Source organism: Carcharodon carcharias, chromosome 9 (genome assembly GCF_017639515.1).
Source record: "Carcharodon carcharias isolate sCarCar2 chromosome 9, sCarCar2.pri, whole genome shotgun sequence".
Classification (NCBI taxonomy): domain Eukaryota; kingdom Metazoa; phylum Chordata; class Chondrichthyes; order Lamniformes; family Lamnidae; genus Carcharodon; species Carcharodon carcharias.
In genome coordinates this window covers 23,556,070-23,575,724 of record NC_054475.1, presented here as the reverse complement: position 1 = coordinate 23,575,724, position 19,655 = coordinate 23,556,070, and the positions used below count along the sequence as shown (strand labels likewise).

At 42.0% G+C, this 19,655-nt stretch overlaps 1 protein-coding gene across 4 annotated transcripts in view; it reads right to left on the bottom strand.

The window, feature by feature from the left end:
• Positions 1 to 7,875: 7,875 nt before the first annotated feature.
• The window catches only part of LOC121282149, a 67,379-nt gene continuing 55,599 nt past the window's right edge, over positions 7,876 to 19,655 (bottom strand). For 2 of the 4 annotated variants that reach the window (XM_041195661.1, XM_041195663.1), the window contains 3 exons: positions 13,147 to 13,185; positions 11,484 to 11,553; positions 7,876 to 9,941 (listed from right to left, as the gene is read on the bottom strand). In XM_041195661.1, coding sequence (XP_041051595.1) covers positions 9,863 to 9,941; positions 11,484 to 11,553; positions 13,147 to 13,185 — 188 coding nt within the window. In that variant the 3' untranslated portion in view covers positions 7,876 to 9,862. Of the gene's footprint in view, positions 9,942 to 11,483; positions 11,554 to 13,146; positions 13,186 to 19,048; positions 19,219 to 19,655 lie in introns of all 4 variants that reach the window. The other 2 variants (XR_005944000.1, XM_041195662.1) reach the window with 2 other exon arrangements.

Below are 19,655 nucleotides of genomic sequence, written 5' to 3'. Positions count from 1 at the left end.
TGACTCGGAGGCATGGGTGGAAAAGTGTTGACTTCTCAGATGGGAATGGGAGGTGCCTGCAGAGAGAAGAATGATTGGAGCTGAAAGGTGTCTTGTCCTGAAGCATGCTGGTGAATGCAGGAAGGACCAGTATGGACACTAGGCTCCTGACAATGTTACATCACTCACTGTTCCTACCCTCCTGAAGTCCTGGACCCTCTTGCTGCACTGTGTCCAGGTTAGAGGGAGCAACACCAGCTGCTGACATCCTCAGCCACATCCATCCATATTTGCTTGCCTGCAAAGGTTGTCCTCTTCCTCCCATCATTGGGAGAGATCACTTCACTGCATCCCCTCAACTCCCTCAGCTGATCCTCTAGCTATGAGTATGAGACCTGGGATTAACCTTCCTCACTATTCCCATGAATGCTACAGCCTCAAATCTCCAAGTTCTGTTGTGCTTCTCTGCACCATGCTGTGGTCATTTTAAGCAGATATCCATACACTGAAAAAAAAGGCAATATTATCCCACCAGCTCTCTGTCCGTAATTTTGTGGGGGGACCCAGAGATGGACTATTAATTTGTGGACTTCTGAAAAGACCAGTCAGAATGTCCGCTATTCCTCCATTTGGGTTCACAGCCCAAAAACGGTCCCAACACTCCACCAAAAATATTACAGTAAGATTCCATGCCGTAGACCTGAAATTCCTGAGGGACCGCTCGGCTGGCACAAGTAGGACAGAGCAGATCTCCCAGTTAAAATCCTGAGACAGAGGGACCTGCATGGCTGGATCAGGCTGTTTCTGACTGCATGAGCACATCTGCAACACCGGCCCCATCAGCTGAATGTCAGAGTGGGGAAAAAAAAACCAAAGTAAATATATTTCAGATCTGCTCCCAATGGAATGAAAGGGTCACTTGGGGAAGATAAACAAAACAGCTTCAGTATCAAACTAAGCTCTAGAAGCTGCTCTAAAAGCTGCCTTTTGACAGATATAGTCGTCTTGATAATTGGGGGCAATAATCTGAAAGTATGGACGTTGATTGTTGCACATTTCACACTCATCACACAATGCATTTAATAGTGGGAGCAGAATTTTGTTGTATGCAGTCAAGCATCAGCTCATATCTCCAGGATGTTAGGCAGAGTTAGAAGACACAGAGATATCTTGTGCCTGAAATATACAATGAGATGTAAACAATGTTTAAATGTGCAAAAAGGGGCCTTTTCCAACCCCCATGCCTATTTATTTCCCTAATGCTGTTCATGTCAGGTGATAAAAGTGTTCAAAAATTAGGTGTTCTTAGTTGCTAGGATGATCTGAAATCCAATGATGCTCAAAAGAACAGTCACCAACTCAGATTGTGGTGGAGAAATTGACTTCTGGAAGTTAAAAGAACAAATTGGAAAGTTTTGTTGATGTGATGGGCAAAAGGTCATCCAGAGGTGGGGTGTTTTACACTTCTCTGCTCTCAGGTATCTCATTGGTGCATGTTCTATAGAACTCCCAGTTATAGAAGGATTAGGAAGAACTTTTAGATAGCAAGAAAGTGCAGCATGATTGCAGAAGGGGTACACATGCCTGCCATTACTTCGCCAATTGAATAGATAAGGAATTAATTGGGCCTTTAAAGGAACACTATTTTGGAAGCTGTTGTTTACTAGTTGCACAATATGTGGGGAAAGACCTTCAGCTTAACACACGCACAAGCACCACATTGCCCATTACAATGCATTTGAATGCAAAATAAAAACAAAATGTTGTGGATGCTGGAGATCAGTAATTGCTGGAAAAACTCAGCAGGTCTGTTAGCACCTGTGGAGAGAGAAACAGAGCTAACATTTCAAGTTCAACATGACTTCTTCAGAACAGTGAATGCAAAGGCCACTTGAACCTTCTAGCTCTGGGCTCATTCCAAAGGGCCAGTGAGGTCATCAAAAGTGTCTGCATTACTGCATAAAACAGGTGACTGTGCTGTATTGCCACAGCCCAACCTGAATTTCCCCTTGAACAACAGAGCAGCAAGATACAATACTCCATTGTTTTGCATAGGACTCCCCTAAATCAAGGTGCCCGTAACCATGGTTATTTGGTCTTTCATGCTCCAGCATGACACTTTATACATAAATCACATGGATTTTTATTCCATTAAAGTTCAACATCTGCTCTGGATACTGCAGGTGCAAGCTGATTTCCTGGCAGGCGTGTTTATTAATTTTAAACCTGTCCACTCTGCCTGCATTATTGGTAGATACCCATCTATTCAGGGTGTGGATCTTGGGAGACCAAGGATATCTACTGCTGTGTCGTGTATGTTATAATGATATAAAGACACCAATTGCTCATAAGGGATTGTGCAAACACGCTGTGGGTGCATTTATTAAGAACAGGCACGTGAACAGAAATACACAGAGGACATCAGAGCTGCAGGACTGTGTCTGTGTTCTGCGCCAGGCCGAAGTGAAACTGAGGCTGGATCACATGACACACTTCCCTTAAAGTGATGGCATGCTGCTATCCTTGAAGGCATATTACAACACCCTGCATCAATAATGGTGAATAACATGTCTCCACGGCACTAATTATCAAACAAAATAAGGTGGGCTTCATTACAGCTCTGTGATCAATGCTGCATTATTTTTTCCCTCGTCGTTGTACACGGATGATGTTTTTCACAAAAGTGGCAAGACAAAATTTTCACATTGTAAGCAACCTTTTCTAATTTTTAATACAGCTCCAAAAAGAAATCAAAGAGAATTGCTGAGAGACATTATTTCATTGGGAGATCAAATCATTGAAAAGAAAGAGATCAGCATCAAAAATGAAGAAGATCTTCTCAAGCATGAAAAAGAAAGTCTTCAAAAGTTTGAAAAAATTCTGCAAACAGTCAAAGAAATTCTTAATGGAATGGAAATTTTGTAAATCTTGCTTTTCATATTCTATAATCTGAACATTTCCAAATTATTAACAAATGCCAAACCATCAGTTTTGTAAATCAAACTTTTATTTTTTTAATAGCCCTCTGTATAATTTGCATGTTAAGATTATTTAACCACCTTTTCTGAATAAATGAATTTTTGGGGGGAAAGGCGCTATTTTATAATGTTGGATTTTAAAACGAAGTGAATCAGGAAAAAAAATCCCATCTGGACCTGGATTTTAACTTTCTGTGAATTTCTGGTGAGGTACCTCTCAGATGGATTAGATTTTGACCCACCTGCATTGGAGTGACATTCGGTCTATTTTAATGACAGGACCTTATTTAAATCCTGAGGTCATTTGAGAAATTGGTAGGAATTGGTGGAAAATTACATGGCCCAGAGGCTGTCTATTTATACAGCCAAAGCTTTGCCTTCTGCAGTGCCTTGTGGTGACCTTGTGTTTTGGGAGTCCAGCGTGTCTATATTTGTGAGATCCAGAGGAAGTTCATCGACACCCAACATCATAAGTAAAGAAAGGGCCTGCTTAGCCAGCTATTGTCAGGTGTCTTGTTCATAAGAACAATTTACAGTTATAGTGGGATCCTGACAGCTTTAATATTGGTAAGTAACTCAGGACTTTTTAACTGCCTATACCACCTCTCTATCTGGAGAGCATAGGGTTAACATCACCCACCAGACATAAAATGATTGATGAGTGCAAGTTGCTTAAATGTAAGTAGTACACAATTCATTATCCCATCTTGGTAACTGATTAACATCTCACATCCATTGTGTTCTTAACCTTTATTTCTTTCGGCTAGGGAAAGTAAATCAGATGCTCAGATAGAGGAAGCCACTAAGGCAGTTCTCTAAAGTCAGAATGCTGTTAAGGCAGTGAGGCCCAACAAAGTCTGCAGAAGTTCAGAATGCAGGGGAGTAACTGAAATGCATTTTGCCAAAAAGTGTAATTTCATTATTTTGCATTATGATATAAAAATAAATGATAGCTGATCGTAACTACTGCTCTGTATGTTCACATCCTACAAATTAAAGTAGTTTAACAATTCATGCCTGACCTCTTCTCACCAAGTGTTTGGTCTGTCTTTGAAGAGCTTGAGAAAGCAAACATGAATGGCACAAATATCCAGTTCAGATCACAAGAGGTTACTACTGTTGCACACATTTTGCTTTGTACAATTAGATTTTGGGAAGTATAAGCACACCCTAATTATAAGATGCACAGACCACTTGCCAGTGTGACTATCAGTGCTTTATTTAAGGCAAGACCTGAAACTACTTTGTGGCGAAGCTGTTCCACTGAAGTTGGGCCTGCCCCTCTACTTCGGGAAATGCGAGTCGGGCTGTTTCTGGACTTTGCGATCCCAAAGTCGTCACCTCCTCCCTCTCCCATAGAATTTTCTTCTCTGTGAGACATGGGTGGGCGAGGATTGGGTCTACCAACTGCCTGGCAGGTCCAAGGCAGTGACTGAAGCATCGGGTCTACCAACTGCCTGGCAGGTCCAAGGCAGTGACTGAGGCATCGGGTCTACAGACTGCATAGGCAGATCCAAGGCAGTGATCAAGGCATCGGGTCTACAGACTGCATAGGCAGGTCCAAGGCAGTGATCAAGGCATCGGGTCTACAGACTGCATAGGCAGGTCCAAGGCAGTGATCAAGGCATCGGGTCTACAGACTGCATAGGCAGGTCCAAGGCAGTGATCAAGGCATCGGGTCTACAGACTGCATAGGCAGGTCCAAGGCAGTGATCAAGGCATCGGGTCTACAGACTGCATAGGCAGATCCAAGGCAGTGATCAAGGCATCGGGTCTACAGACTGCATAGGCAGGTCCAAGGCAGTGATCAAGGCATCGGGTCTACAGACTGCATAGGCAGGTCCAAGGCAGTGATCAAGGCATCGGGTCTACAGACTGCATAGGCAGGTCCAAGGCAATGATCAAGGCATCGGGTCTACAGACTGCATAGGCAGGTCCAAGGCAGTGACTGAGGCATCGGGTCTACAGACTGCATAGGCAGGTCCAAGGCAGTGACTGAGGCATCGGGTCTACAGACTGCATAGGCAGGTCCAAGGCAGTGACTGAGGCATCGGGTCTACAGACTGCATAGGCAGGTCCAAGGCAGTGACTGAGGCATTGGGTCTACAGACTGCATAGGCAGGTCCAAGGCAGTGACTGAGGCATCGGGTCTACAGACTGCATAGGCAGGTCCAAGGCAGTGAGCAAGGCATCGAGGTGGCAAGACAACCTGCTTAGGAAGTCTGCCTTGACTCTGTGGGACATCGTGCCAGTTCTCTGGATGGCTGTTAGGCTGCTAACCCTGAACCCTTCGCATTCCCCTACCTACGCCATGCCCCCTTCATGTTCTCTCATATCCCTCATGCCCCTTGATACCCTCATGCCCCCTCAGCCCAATTCCCCTTCCATATTCCATACTCCTTCATGTCCCCACCCCACCATGCAGCTTCCATATCCACTCTGCCTGTATTCACTATGTGTGGAATCAGTTAGCCATTGGAACTCTTTGAAAGGATTCTGAAGCTTACAATATAAGCAGAGGCTTTGAAAGAAACTGCTCCGCTTACAACCTGTTAACTACACCATTCAGAGTGTTAACGTCAGTCACTTTCATCCACTTCAGACTTTTAATCTTGTATAAATAACCACACAGGCATTGAAAAACCACGATAAAGAATGACTAACTTATTACAAAGTAATGAAGATGTCAAATAAAGCTTACAATCCCCTCTGCAGCTGTGTAAGGTTTGCTTATTGAGCCAAGTGCATTAGCCATTTTTGGAGCTTAGCCAGCCATTCATAATGAGGCCATCTGCCAACTGTACCAACAGAAGCAATGAGAATTGATGGCCAGACATCTCAGATGGGGGTGTGAGGGGGCATGAAAAGGACATGGGGGATTTGGAAGATATGAGGTGGCAGAGAGGGGACATGGGGTTATATAAGGGGGCATGGGAGATATGAGGAAGCATTGGCAACATCTTTTAAATTTGCCTGTCAAAGGTCCATGACACATTGCCTTAATTCACTACAATTTCCGACCCTGGAAAAATGGTAGTCGGTGGGAACTGACAAGGAAATTCAAATTTGCGCACCCCCACCCCCCCCCACCACCTCCACTATGACCCCCCTGACTCAGGTTTGCTCTGAGTTGGAAATTTAGATGGAAATTTAGCCCACACGGTGACACAGATGTGACTGGGAACTTGGGGGCGAGAGAGACCAAAACTATTTCCTCCTATTGCCTGGAGCTAGGCTGCTCCTTCACTCCATCATTCTGCAATTGTACTTGGTTTCTAGTTAAATAGTGCACATGCACTGTGCTGGCCACCAGAATATTTTCAAATGTGTCTCGAGATGCACAGAATGGACTTAAAATGGCCAAAGCCATGTATTTTTTTCTGGGATTCCCAAACTATTTCCAAATAGTTGGAGCTAAAAAATGATGGGACAAGCATATGCTCGTGTAGTACAGTAATGGACTACACGTGTTCAAGTCCTCCCGTGGCAAATTGTGAGACTGAATTCAATAAGTCGTAATTTGTGGTCTAGTACCAGTAAAAACCCAGCTAATTCACTAATTCCCTTCGAGGAAGGGAACCTGCTAACTCCACGTGTCTGAACTGCACATGTCTCTGGTTTACACTATGTGTTGGCAGGCGTGAAGTTGGTCGATGCTCACACTGTGGAACAGGCTTGTTGTGAATCAGTAGCAGATTTTTCATCACACCCTATCTCTCCATTGAAGCTCACAGAATGATAGTTCAGACTCTTTTTGGAGACTCGTTTCCTTGTCTCACTGCCACTTTTGCTTGGTTTGAAATTTTTTTTAAAAGCCTTGGCTTTATTTTCCAAGGCCAGGATTTTACATCGTGCCCAATCCGAAGGGAGTGTAAAATCGTGTGAGATGACATCGGGCGAGCGTCCCAACATCATCACGCATTCGTGCGATATTTCACTCCACAGGTGCACACAAAAGCAGGAAGAGCGCCCACCGACAATTAAATTCAATACTGGCCCCAAATGAAAGCGATTTTTCGTGGCCCATCCAACCTTACGGTTGGCGGACGGGCCAATCATCCAGGCGGCCTTTACATTTTTGATGAAACCTCATCCAAGGGTGGGATGAAAGATCCGTTAGACTTTAAAATAAAACAAAATATCTGAGCACTTTTTTGAGGTATGCTTTCGGGTGCTTCATTGTGCTGCATGGACATTTTTGCAGCACTTTTGTGCTTTCTTTTATTATTTGGAAGTCCATAGCTCCCCGAGGCAGCTGTCTGCCTTCAGGGAGCTTAGTGAAAGCGTTCACCAGCACACCCGGTGATGTCAGCGCCTGCCCTCTTCTTGCCCCCACCAGCAGTGCTGAGCCTTTCTCTGGGCGCATTTCTCTCTTGTTGGCCGTTAATTGGCCAGCCTGCATGAAATCGTGGTCGGAGGCCAATCATGGTTGGGGGACGGTTTCCCATCTGCTCCCCGGCCAGCTGATCGCACGTGCCCAACGAACGCAATGTTCAGGCCCAAGTCAAAGGAAAAATAAAGGCTGTGCAGTGAAAATTCGACTGAGAATTCACTGCAAGGCTGTTTTGTGCTGCTGGCATTGGCCAATTTCACATCTCTACTGTCTGCTGTCTGAAAGGACTACTAGAGGTAAACTGTTGGTGCTACCCACATTTCAAGTACAAATACATAGGTGGCTGGGAGCAAAGGCAGCCAGGGACTCGGGAAGTGTGGGATGGATATTTCTGGTCCTGGCCATTTAAAAGAGGAGGAGAAACATCACCAGGCCCACAGTCGACTCTGACAGTTAAAGATCCCTTTTTACAACAGCAAAAGGATTACGATTTGTAAGTTCTTCATATTGAAATGTAACTAGAATATCAGAAAAAAACCTCTTCAGATATACCTTTAAAGATATAATAAACATATTATTGCATAGTTCATAATTGAAGTAGCCATTTATGAAATGCAACTGAGAAACCATACAAAATAGTTGTACACACTACACCAGAAAACTCATCGGTATTTATACAGCTGCATTACATTGAATTGAATTACACAGGTGGCAACCTCAGATCACACATCATAACAATCGTGGCAATACATGTTATCAATGATACAATCTGACATCTCTAAACCTGCAGAAACATTACAAATTGCATCTGTGTTCTATATTCATGCAAAACTAGTATCCAGAAAATTTCATTCATTGAAGTAACTGCATTTTTTAATAACTTGTCCCTTGTCATGACAGGGGATCACAGCCCCAAATTACTTAAGGTAGATTGAACTTTTTAATTAAGATGTGTTTTTTTAAATGACCTACAAGCAAAAGCTGGTTGAGAATATAAAGTAACCACTTTCTGGGAAATTCCAATGTGGATTATGCTCCACTGACTAGTTCAGAGAGACCATGGAATGTCACAACTAAGAAGGTGTCAAGGCCCTCTTTAGACAGAGACACCTAAAAGTAAGAAATGCAATGCAAAAGAATGAACTTGAATTTCCTGTGGTGGGGGAGACAATGGAGACTGCCACATCTCAGCAGAAACCATATCCTATTGAGTTGTATCTCAGAATGTGGAAATGATCTGAATTGAAAGAAAGATTCTGGGCGAAATATATGTTTGTTTTTTTCTCTTCCAGGAATACACAAGGAAATGGGTTAAAAAGCAAGCTGCAAACCTGAGCTGTGTTCTAGTTCAGCTAAGCTAGTGTGTGCTGTGAAGGTCACAGCAGAAAAACAGCAAATATGCATCCCTGCAGCTTGCAAGAAAAAGTCTCTCTCTCTTTTCTCTCTGTCTCGCTGGAGGCAAGTCAGCAAAGCCACAGTCAAAAAGGAAACAGGACAACTCCTTCAGCTACTCAGCAAAACCAAGTGCCTCCAAACCAACTGTTCAACTGCCAAAGTCAGCTCTACCAGAATCAATCAACTTAATGGCCGCAGCATTTTGCCATCTACTCCTCACGGACACACCAAAGACTGATTCATATATCCTTTTTAACTTTTAATTTTGGACTCAACTTCTCATTTCTGATCTCTCTATATGTGTGTTGCATTTTACTTTGAATAAGCAAAGACTGAGGGCAGACACCATTCAACGTGCTTAAGGGAATAAATCAATTCAACCTCATTAATATGTTTCAGACCAAATCAGGGGCATTAGCTGAAGCTAAGAGGAGTGATGTTGCACAGAGCATGTGTTTTATCCAGGAAAGTAGAGTGTAGAGATATTTAAGGGTGCTAGATTTTTGTGCCTGACCAGATGGGCTGAGGAGTTTTCTTCAGTCCTATCATTTTGAATCTTTTTTGTACACCCAAAGCACAGTAGGGCTGCTTATTTGCCATATTTGTCCCAATTGTTTTTGCAAGCATTTTCTAAGGTTTACATTTCTTCACATAATTGTTATGATATTTGAAGAGCTGAACTTGTCCCGCTCTTGGAATTTGGCTGATGCTGCATTTCTCCTTAAAGGGATCCCTGCCAGATCCAAATTGCCAGTGATCCTGGTTTTCCTGTCAGGTTTGTCACAGGGAATACTCTATAGGCAAACTTTCTCAATACCTGTCAATTAGAGGGCTGCAGTGAGAGGCTCACCACTTGCCTACAGACATCCGTTGAGCCAGTACAACCTAATTTTTGCCAAGGTTGCAAAATTGGAGCTAAGTTAACACTATGGAACAGTAGAACGTTTACATTTCTTAAGATAATTCACATCAAAAATTAATTTTGAGCAAAGAAATTTGAATCTTTTATTTTTTATATACAGACTCCAAATTTCTAGAAGTAGCACGAAGATCATGCTGCTTTCTGATTCCTCTCTCTTGTCATGGAGACCTTTATGAATTTGATCCATTGAACTGAAAGGACTGGAATATTATTTCCCACAAGATTGACGACCATTCATCTAAAACGGCTGCAGTTTCAATTCCCAATAAGGTTAATTGTTGCTACTTCAGTGTCCTTGTGATATTCTGGGAATTGACTCCCTGTATTATAGGATCTAGATGCAAAGGAAGAAGTGGCAAAACAAACAGAGAGGCAGCATATGGTCAACTAACTCTAGTAAAAGTGTTTCAAAAACTGTGAAGAGCACAGTAAATACATTACAAAGGTACCAATCCAATACTGATACTGACAGTACATTTGACATTTTACCTGTTTTATATTACAGGGTCTCAGGAGAGCAACTTGAGTGTATCACTCTCCAATAGTTACATCCAAACAGTGTGGAGTCCCTGCACTTTGGCAGCTGCAAAACGCTCACACGGACAAGCAGAGACACTTTAAGTGCAGCGTAGCAGTGCCATGACATCAAGAACAAGTGGCATTAAGACAACAGCACAGAAAAATCCCAGTTGCACATCTCAATAACACTGCAGCATTACTGGATTGAGTGACATTCAGGAAGACTCAAGAGAAAGAGCTCTGAGCCATAGGTCTTAAAATGTGCAAAGCATTTAGCTTTCAGTTGCTACTGTCTTTCTTACTCTTGAAGACCTAAACAATATGAAAGCAATTTCTCTTATCTCTGACTACCTAAATATATAAACTGCAGTTTAGGTGTTGGAATATTCCATTCCATCAGCCAATTTCTCATGATGCAAGAGAACATGATACTTCGGAAAAAATGTATTACTGAAAAATAAACATTATTTTCTCATTGTAGTCCATATGAGGAAGGAGTCTAGCAGATAGGGAGATCACTTATGTGGAACATCCAGGGGCAATGATAAATCAATTGTTGGGACTAAACTTTCACAAGCGAACCATCAGTATGGAATCACGGGCATTTCTCTCAGATAACTCCAATTTGCACTTATGTAACAATTTTTATATGCAAGAAAATTTCTCAGAATGATTTCCAATAAGGAGGAGGGGGTAACAGTAGACAGAGATGACACAAGTGGTAATGGTGCAAGTGTTGAGGATTAAGCTGCACGCAGGGTTGAGCAAGATGCTATGGTTCTGCACTTGCAGATTTTGCTTGACAACCAGAAAATGACTTCATCCTAATGGCTGAAGGTGTGAGAGGGTGGATAGGGGAGCTGTAGATCAGGCAAACAATCAGCTGTTGCAATGTCAGCTGATCTCGTTGCAGGTGCAATGGTGTTTTCCCACTGAATATGTGGGGTAAAAAGACATGCGTTTGTATTGCACCTTTCATAATGTTATGACGTCCCAAGTCATTCACAGCCATTGAAGTACTTTTGAAGTACTGTTCTAATGTAGGAAAGAATGGCAGCCACAGAAAGCTCCCACAACAGCAACATGATAATAACCAGAAAATCTGTTTTTTCAGAATGTTAATTGAGGGCTAAATATTGACCAGGACAGGATGGAGAACTGGCCTGTTCTTCAAAATAGTGCCATGGAGGCTTATATGTGTGCAGTCATTCAGAAATGCTTAATTATTTTCCATTTTCTATTGCTGGCCATGTCACCTCAATTGTGGTGGATATTTGAGTTTCCACTGGATTTATGTTATCCAAATTTACAAAAATGATGCAGAGAAATATAAGAATAAAAGTAGTTCTACACTCACCCATATTTTCTTCTGTCACAAATAACCTTGATTATAATTAGTACTATAACAATGGCACCAGGGATGGCTCCTGAAATCAATACAAGAAAGATGAGACCTGGGGCCAGACTTGCACATTACATCTCACCCTGTTCCACAGACGATTGAAGTCAATTGATGGTAACAACAGACGGGGTATAAAACAGATGGTGTGCAAACAGAATCTGCCCCATTCTCACTAAGTGAGTTAGGTTAATATCAGGGTTTTAATCTTAGTTTCACAGTGAAATGAACATGACCTGGAGCTGCTGGGACTACGGAGCCATCAGCTAATTGGCTTAGCCGGCTGCTCTCTAAGGCAGCCTTCCCTCCCTTGTGGGGGCAGAAGCCTCGCTGTTAGCCAATTAACATCCCGCTGAGCATTAAATGGCGGTGGGGCAGCCAGTGTCAGCAGCGTTGTGTTGACCCATCGATTCTTCAGGTAGCGGGTCAGGAAATCCCACCATCCGAAAAATCCTGCCCAAGGACTTCTTGTAAAATCTTTTTTTAAGTAATAAGCTTACATTTATTTAACAGTCCTCACACATTAGAGGACATATTAGACTAGTTCACATTAAGCAGGAAACAAACAGTGAACACTGAGCAACAGAGGAAAAGGGAAAGCTGAGATTGGTCTAGTGGAGCTCAAAGATATTTTGAAAGAGGGTTTTCAGCAGACTTTAAAAGTAGGAATTGGAGGGAGTTCCAAAGAGGTATACTTACTGAAAAGCAACCACCACAAATGGAGCAGGAGGAATGGAGAAGCTCAGCTTTAAGAGAAATTGGAGTGTAAGGCAGAAGAAAATGACCATAGGAGTGAGATCAGGGAGGAATTTAAAACTTGAGAATGGGAATTTTAAAGTCAATACCTCCAAAGCTCAGTGAGCCAGTGGACTTGGAGTGACAGTTAGGACAGGACTGTGCAACTTTTACATTGGTGAGTATGTTGGCAGGGATTTTTTGGAAGCATTGAAACTAGTAGAGTAGGTCTGCTAAGTGAGCATCAGAGCCTTGAAGTGTTGAAGATGCATCATTTTGGAGGACGAGGTGAATGTGGACAATGCTGCAAAGGTGCAAGGAAGTGATGTTCATAATTCATTAAATGTGAAGGAGGAATCTGAGTTTAGCATCACACCACAATTTGACTCAATCTGAAGTGGCAGTCATGGAGCTTGATTTAATCCATTTCAAAGACTCAGAGGTACTGAAGGGAGCTAATGGGGATGGTTTTACTGACAGTTATCTGGACAGAATTGGCTGTTGATGTCAGATAGGGAGAGAGGCTTAGTAGAGAAAACAGAGATTGAGTTGTGTTGTCAATAACTGATAATGTTGCCAAAAGGTTGGATGTTAATGGTGAGAAGGAAAGGACCAAGAATGATCCTGGGGTACATTGGAGGTTACCCTGCAGGCAAGGGAGAAAAAGTTCATAGGCAATCTAATACCTTAATTAAGACAGATATCAGCAGAATGAACAGGGCAGGGCCATATGGGTCACGCACGATGGTTTTTGTAAGAAAGACTTAATGGGATGCAATGTTTTTAACTGTTTTTATCAAAATGATAATACGCTAGATACATCATTTGCAAAATTGATTACTATTTTAAAGTAATGCGTTGTGTAGTTTCCCATTATTATACTTACCAAAGAATATCCCCTTTTTCCAGTACTCATTAGAGGAATCTGCAAATATCCAAGAAAAAAAATACAGACTTGAGGAATTATCCTATTGAATTACTTTTTCTCCTTACAATCCAAATAGACTATTATACAATTTAAATAATGGAAAAGCTGCATTATTCACAAATCCATCACCTGGAAATGAGGAAAGAGAGGGTAAATTCTAGTGAAAAATTGCATTCTTATCATGGTTATTGTTGAAGACATTTAATTTTAGTGTGAAAGATTGAGAATTAGAAGGGCATATTTTGGCTATTTATTGCACTGATGTCCATGATTTCTCCACAAGAATGTAAATGTAGCTTGGAGATTTAATCATTAACCTCAACGAGATTATCTGCAGGAGTTTCTCAGGTCATTGAACAAATGTTGACACATGGACTTTCTATAAAATGCAAAAAAAACTTGATGACAAATCTAATATCCATTTCTGGATCCCGAGCACATGGCCACAATTTCATAAAAATGTCTTGAATATTTCTTTCAAAACTTGATCAGTGCCAAATATTAACAACTACTATTCGAAAAGTGGAGTACAATTGCCTTAAGAAATGACTATTTCATGGCTCCCAATTTGCACAAATGCGACACACCAACTCCAAAACTTTCAAGGACTGTGGCCAGAACATTCTGTTCGGCAAGTGGGGGCGGGTCCCTGACGTTGGGGGATCGCTGACGCACAAAATGATGGGCAGTCACATTGGACATGCATCCCGACGTCACCGTGCGTCATTCAGATCCTCAGTTCGTGGGCACGCAGCCGAGTCTGCTGCTCACCCGCCGAACTGTCAAAGGCCTATTAAGGCCCTTACATTCTAATTAAGATCATTAACTGAGCTGCCCGTCCAACTTTAAGGTTGGGGGGCAGGCAAAGAGCCAAGGCGACCTTCACATTTACATAAGAACATAAGAACTAGGAGCAGGAGGAGGCAATTCAGTCCCTCAAGCCTAACCCACCATTCATTACGATCATGGCTGATCTCATTTCGGCCTCAACTCCAATTTCCCGCCCTCTCACCATAACTTTTCAACCCATTACTAATTAAAAATCTGTCTATCTCCTCCTTAAATTTATTCAGCGTCCAAGCATCCACTGCACCCTGAGGTAGTGAATTCCACAGATTTGAGAAAAGTAATTCCTTATTTCTGATTTAAATCTACCACCCCTTAGCCTAAAACTATGGCCTCTCATTCTAGAACGGCCCACAAGTGGAAACATCTGCTCCACGTCTACTTTGTCTATCCCCTTTGGCATCTTATATACCTCAATTAGATCTCCTCTCATCCTTCTAAACTCTAGTGTGTATAGGCCATTACTGCCTAATCTCTCCTCATAAGACAAGTCCGACATCTTTGGGATCAATCGAGTGAATCTCCTCTGAACCGCCTCCAATGCAACTATATCCTTCCTCAAGTAAGGGGACCAAAACTGTGCACAGTTCTCCAGCAGCAGTTTCACCAATGCCTTGCACAGTTGCAACAACACTTCCCCATTTTTTTACTCCACTTCTTTGGCAATAAATGCCAAAATTTCATTTGCCTTCCTTATTACCTGCTGTACCTGCATACTAGCTTTCAGCAATTCATGCACGAGTACACCCAGGTCCCTCTGCACTGAAGCATTCTGAAGTTTCCCTCCATTTAAATAATAAGTCACCCTTTTATTCTTCTGACCAAAATGGATAAGCTCACACTTATCCACGATAAACTCCATCTGCCAAATTTTGGCCCATTCACCTAACCTGTCCATATCCATTTGTAAATTTCTTATTTCTTCATTGCAACTTACTTTCTCACCTATTTTGGTGTCATCTGCAAATTTAGCTATAGTAGCTTCTATCCCTGAATCCAAGTGAATAATATAGATTGTAAATAGTTGGGGCCCAAGGACTGAACCCTGCGGCACCCCACTAGTTACAGATTGCTATCCAGAAAAAGACCTATTTATCCTGACTCTCTACTTTCTGTTGGTTAGCCAATCCTCTATCCAAGCTAATATATTACCCCTAACTCCATGTAATCTTATCTTGTGTATTAATCTTTTGTGTGGTACCTTATCAAAGGCCTTCTGGAAATCCAGATATACTGCATCTACAGGATCCCCATTATCCACTTTGCTTGTCACATCTTCAAAGAACTCTAGCAAATTAGTCAAACACGACTTACTCTTCATAAAACCATGCTGGCTCTGATGGATTGCATTTTAACTTTCCAAATGCCCCATTACTACTTCCTTAATAATGAATTCCAACAATTTCCCATTGACAGACATTAAAATAACTGGTCTACAGTTTCTTACTTTCTGCCTCCCCTCCCCTTTTTGAATAAGGTGTAATATTAGCAGTTTTCCAATCCACTGGAACCTTTCTAGAATCCAGGCAATTTTGGAATATTATACCCAATGCATCCACTATCTCCATTGCCACTTCCTTTAAGACCCTGGGATGTAGGCCATCAGGTCCTGGGGACTTGTCACCCTTTAATCCCAATAGTTTGTTCAGTACTTTTTCTCTAGTGATGGAGATCGTTCTAAGTTCCTCCTTCTCTATAGCCTCTGCACTACCTGTTAATATTGGGGTGGTACTAATGCCCTCCACTGTGAAAACTGAGGCAAAATATTGATTAAGCGTCTCTGCCATTTCTGCATTCCCCACTATTAACTCCCCAGTCTCATCCTCCAAGGGACCAACATTCACTTTAGCTACTCTCTTTCCTTTTATACGCTTGTAGAAGCTTTTGCTATCAGTTTTTAACATTTTGTGCTAGTTTTCTTTCATAGTTTACCTTTGCTCTTTTTATTATTTTTTTAGTAACCCTTTGTTGATCTCTAAAAGTTTCCCAGTCTTCCAGCCTGCCACTAACCTTTACAATTTGGTATGCCTTAGTTTTTGCCTTTATGTTATCTTTAACTTCCTTGCTTAGCCATGGATGCTTTTTCCTCCCTCTTACCATCTTTCTTCCTCTTTAGAATATATTTTACTTGGGAGGAATTGAATATCTCCTTAAATATCTGCCACTGTTCATCAACTGTCCTACCTTGTAGTCTTCCTGCCCAGTCCACTAGGGCCAAATCTGCCCTCATGCCTATGTAGTTACCTTTGTTTAACTCCAGAACATTAGTGTGGGACGCAAGTTTATCACTCTCAAACTGAACTTGAAATTCTAGCATGCTATGAACACTCTTCCCTAGAGGATCCTTTACTATGAGATCATTAATTAATCCCATCTCATTACACAAAACCAAATCCAGAATAGCCTGCTCCCTGCTTGGTTCCACAACATATTGCTCCGAGAAACTATCTCTAATACACTCTATGAACTCTCCCTCAAGGCTACCCTTGCCAATTTGATTAGTCCAGTCTATATGCATATTAAAATCACCCATGATTATTGCTGTGCCTTGCTTACACGCTCCCAGTATTTCCTGGTTTATACTGTGCCCTGCTGCTGAACCACTGTTTGGGGACCTATAGATTACTCCCACCAGGGACTTCTGTCCTTTGTCTTATTTCTACTCAGACTAACTCTAAGCCTTGCTCTCCTGTGCCTATATCATTCCTCACTATGTATCATGAAACCTCATCCATGGGCAGGATGAGGTTTTATGAAGGGTGTGAGGTTTCATGATGGGTTTATAAATTAAATCATTTTTAAAAATAAAATTCATTGACATGTGACATGTCTTAATTTTTTTTTTCTTCATTAAAATTTTTAAACATCAAACTAATCTCCCTGAGGCAGCTCGGTGCCTTAGGGAGATTTCTGCACTCTATTGCATGCATGCGTGAAAGAGCACAGGCCCCGACTCAACCTCCTCCCCATGTCCGCACAGGGAGTGCTCAGCACTTCCAAGTGTGCATCACGCTGGGCGGGCCTCCATTGGCCCGACCATGCAAAATGGCGGCGCCCAGCTGATCGTGTATGGCAATGGGCTGCATGCCCGCCCACACCTGCTCGCACCCAAACCCTCTGACGAGGAGATTCCACCGCTTCATAAAAATAATGATATATTTTTAAAACACGTTCATGGGTTAGGAGCATCTCTGGTGAGGCCAGCATTTGTTGTCCATCCTTAATTGCCCTCGAGAGTGTAGTACTAAGCTGCCGTTTTCAAGTGCTGCACTCCTTGGGGACTGAGTGGCCTGTTAGACTGTTTCAAAGGGCAGTTAAATAGGCAACCACATTTCCATTGGTCTGGAATCATATTAGGGCAGAACAGGAGAAGATGGCAGATTTCCTTCCCTAACGGACATTTGTGATCAAGATGAGTTTTTCTTCCAGTAATTTCATGGTCATCATTACTGAGATTAACTTTTTACTCCAGACTGGGGAGAAGGAGTGACATAGTGGTATTGTCACTGGACTAGTATTCCACAAATGCAGGGTAATGCTCTGTGGATCCTGGCTTGAATCCCACCACAGCAGATGGTGAAGTTTGAATTCAATAAAAATCTGGAATTAAGAAGTCTGATGATGACCATGAAACCAATGCTGATTGTTGTAAAAACCCATCTGGTTCACTAATATCCTTCAGAGAAGGAAATCTGCTGTCCTTACCTGGTCTGGCCGACATGTGACGCCAGACCCACAGCAATGAGGTTGGCTTTAGAGAAACAAATGCTCTCTGAACAAGAGCAATTAGGGATGGGCAATAAATGATGGCCTAGCCAGCGACGCTCACATCCCATCAATGAAATTTACAAAAATATAAATTAAACTTAAAGCTATACACTGTTCCTAACACTATCCTGTAACACATCACAGCAGCCAGAATGAGAAAATAGGATGAGCTTGTCCTGCCCAGTCAATAGCTTCAGCCACCTAAAAGTTAGTCAAAGAGAGCATTGGCACAAGTGAAAGCCATGCAGATTGAAGAAATATAGCAATAAAATGCAACAGAAATTTACATTTTTTAAACTGCACTTTATTTATTCTTAGTGGACAATGATGAATAAATTGCTGTTGGATGAAGTTTGAAAAGCAATTGCCCAGAGAAGTTAGAAAAGGAAGAAAGAGAAAAAGAGAGAGACAGAGAATTCCAGCTCAGAATGCTGGCGATTATAAATGAGACACCAGGAGATGAGGCAGGACATATATCCAGATCAGGATCCAGTGAGGAGATGATTAAATTCATACAAGCTCTTTCAAAATTTGAAGAAAGAGACGTTGAAGCGTTCTTTATTTCATTTGAGAAGATAGCTAAACAGGTGAACTGGCCAAAAGAAAACTGGATATTGTCTATGCAAAACAAATTAACAGGTAGAGCACAGGAAACTTATGACTCAGTGTCAGAGTGAAAAAGGCCATTTTGCGCGCATATAAATTGGTCCCTGAAGCATATAGAAAAAAGTTTTGAAATTTAAGGGAACAGCCTGGGCAAATTTACATTGAATTTGAAAGCAGTTTTGACAGCTAGATACAAGCATTAGAAGTTGAAACTACCTATGAAATTCTCAGAGAGATTCTCTTGAAGAGTTTAAAAACTCCCTACCTCCTGTAATAAGAACCCATGTGGAACCCACGACTCACTGGAGATAGTGCGCTGATGTATCAAGCCCCACCGCTCCCCGAGCCATGACAAATGTGAGATATTTAATTGGACCACCAAACTGTCCCAATTCTACCTAACTGTTTAATTTAGATTAAAAGATTACGAGCACCAGGTTTGGAAACTCAACAAGTAAATAACTGTTTATTAAACAAATTATCTGTAACCAGTGGCAAAAGAAAGAAATATAAAGTGCTATCTTTTATCTCTATAATTTAAACTCTACCCCTTCTTAAACCCCAATACACAAACACACACACATACATAAGACACATCAAACATGGAGATTAAGGATGAGATAAAACAGTTCAATAATACCAATCCGGAGTTCAGGATTCGATGGGTTGACTTTGATAGCTTTCCTCCAAATTTCTCGCAGGCTGACATGAGGTGGTCTGCCAGCACTTGCAGTCTGTGGTTTTCAGGTTGAAATTAACTTTTAATGTCTCTACTGGTGATTTTTTCCCCCTTTTCCCCTGACAGGGGTCCTTCAAAGAAAGCAGCATACAACGATGTGAGGAATAGCTAGCTAACTCGTGTGGCAGGATTACTGGAGTGTTACAAAACATAGGAGAGAGAGGTTTCAGGTCGTCTTCCTTTTCAGGTTAGGAGCTGATATACTGCACTATCCTCACACAGAGCCTGGCCACTGGATCAGGAGCCAATCTAAACACTGTCACTGTCACTAGGCAGTTCCCTCTTAAACCAGGTCTCCGTTCCAGCACTATTCAGTCCAACCTGGCACACGCAGTTCTAATATAGCAATGTTGTAGATTTTCTTCTTCCTGCCCCATTGAACCACTTTTGAAATGCAGCCATGGGTAGTTTTTAAAGCCACAGTCAAAGGGAAAGATAAAAATATCTTCTTTGCAAGTTTGGGGGGTCTTTTTTCATGAATTTGTACAGGCTCTTCCAAAATCTGAGG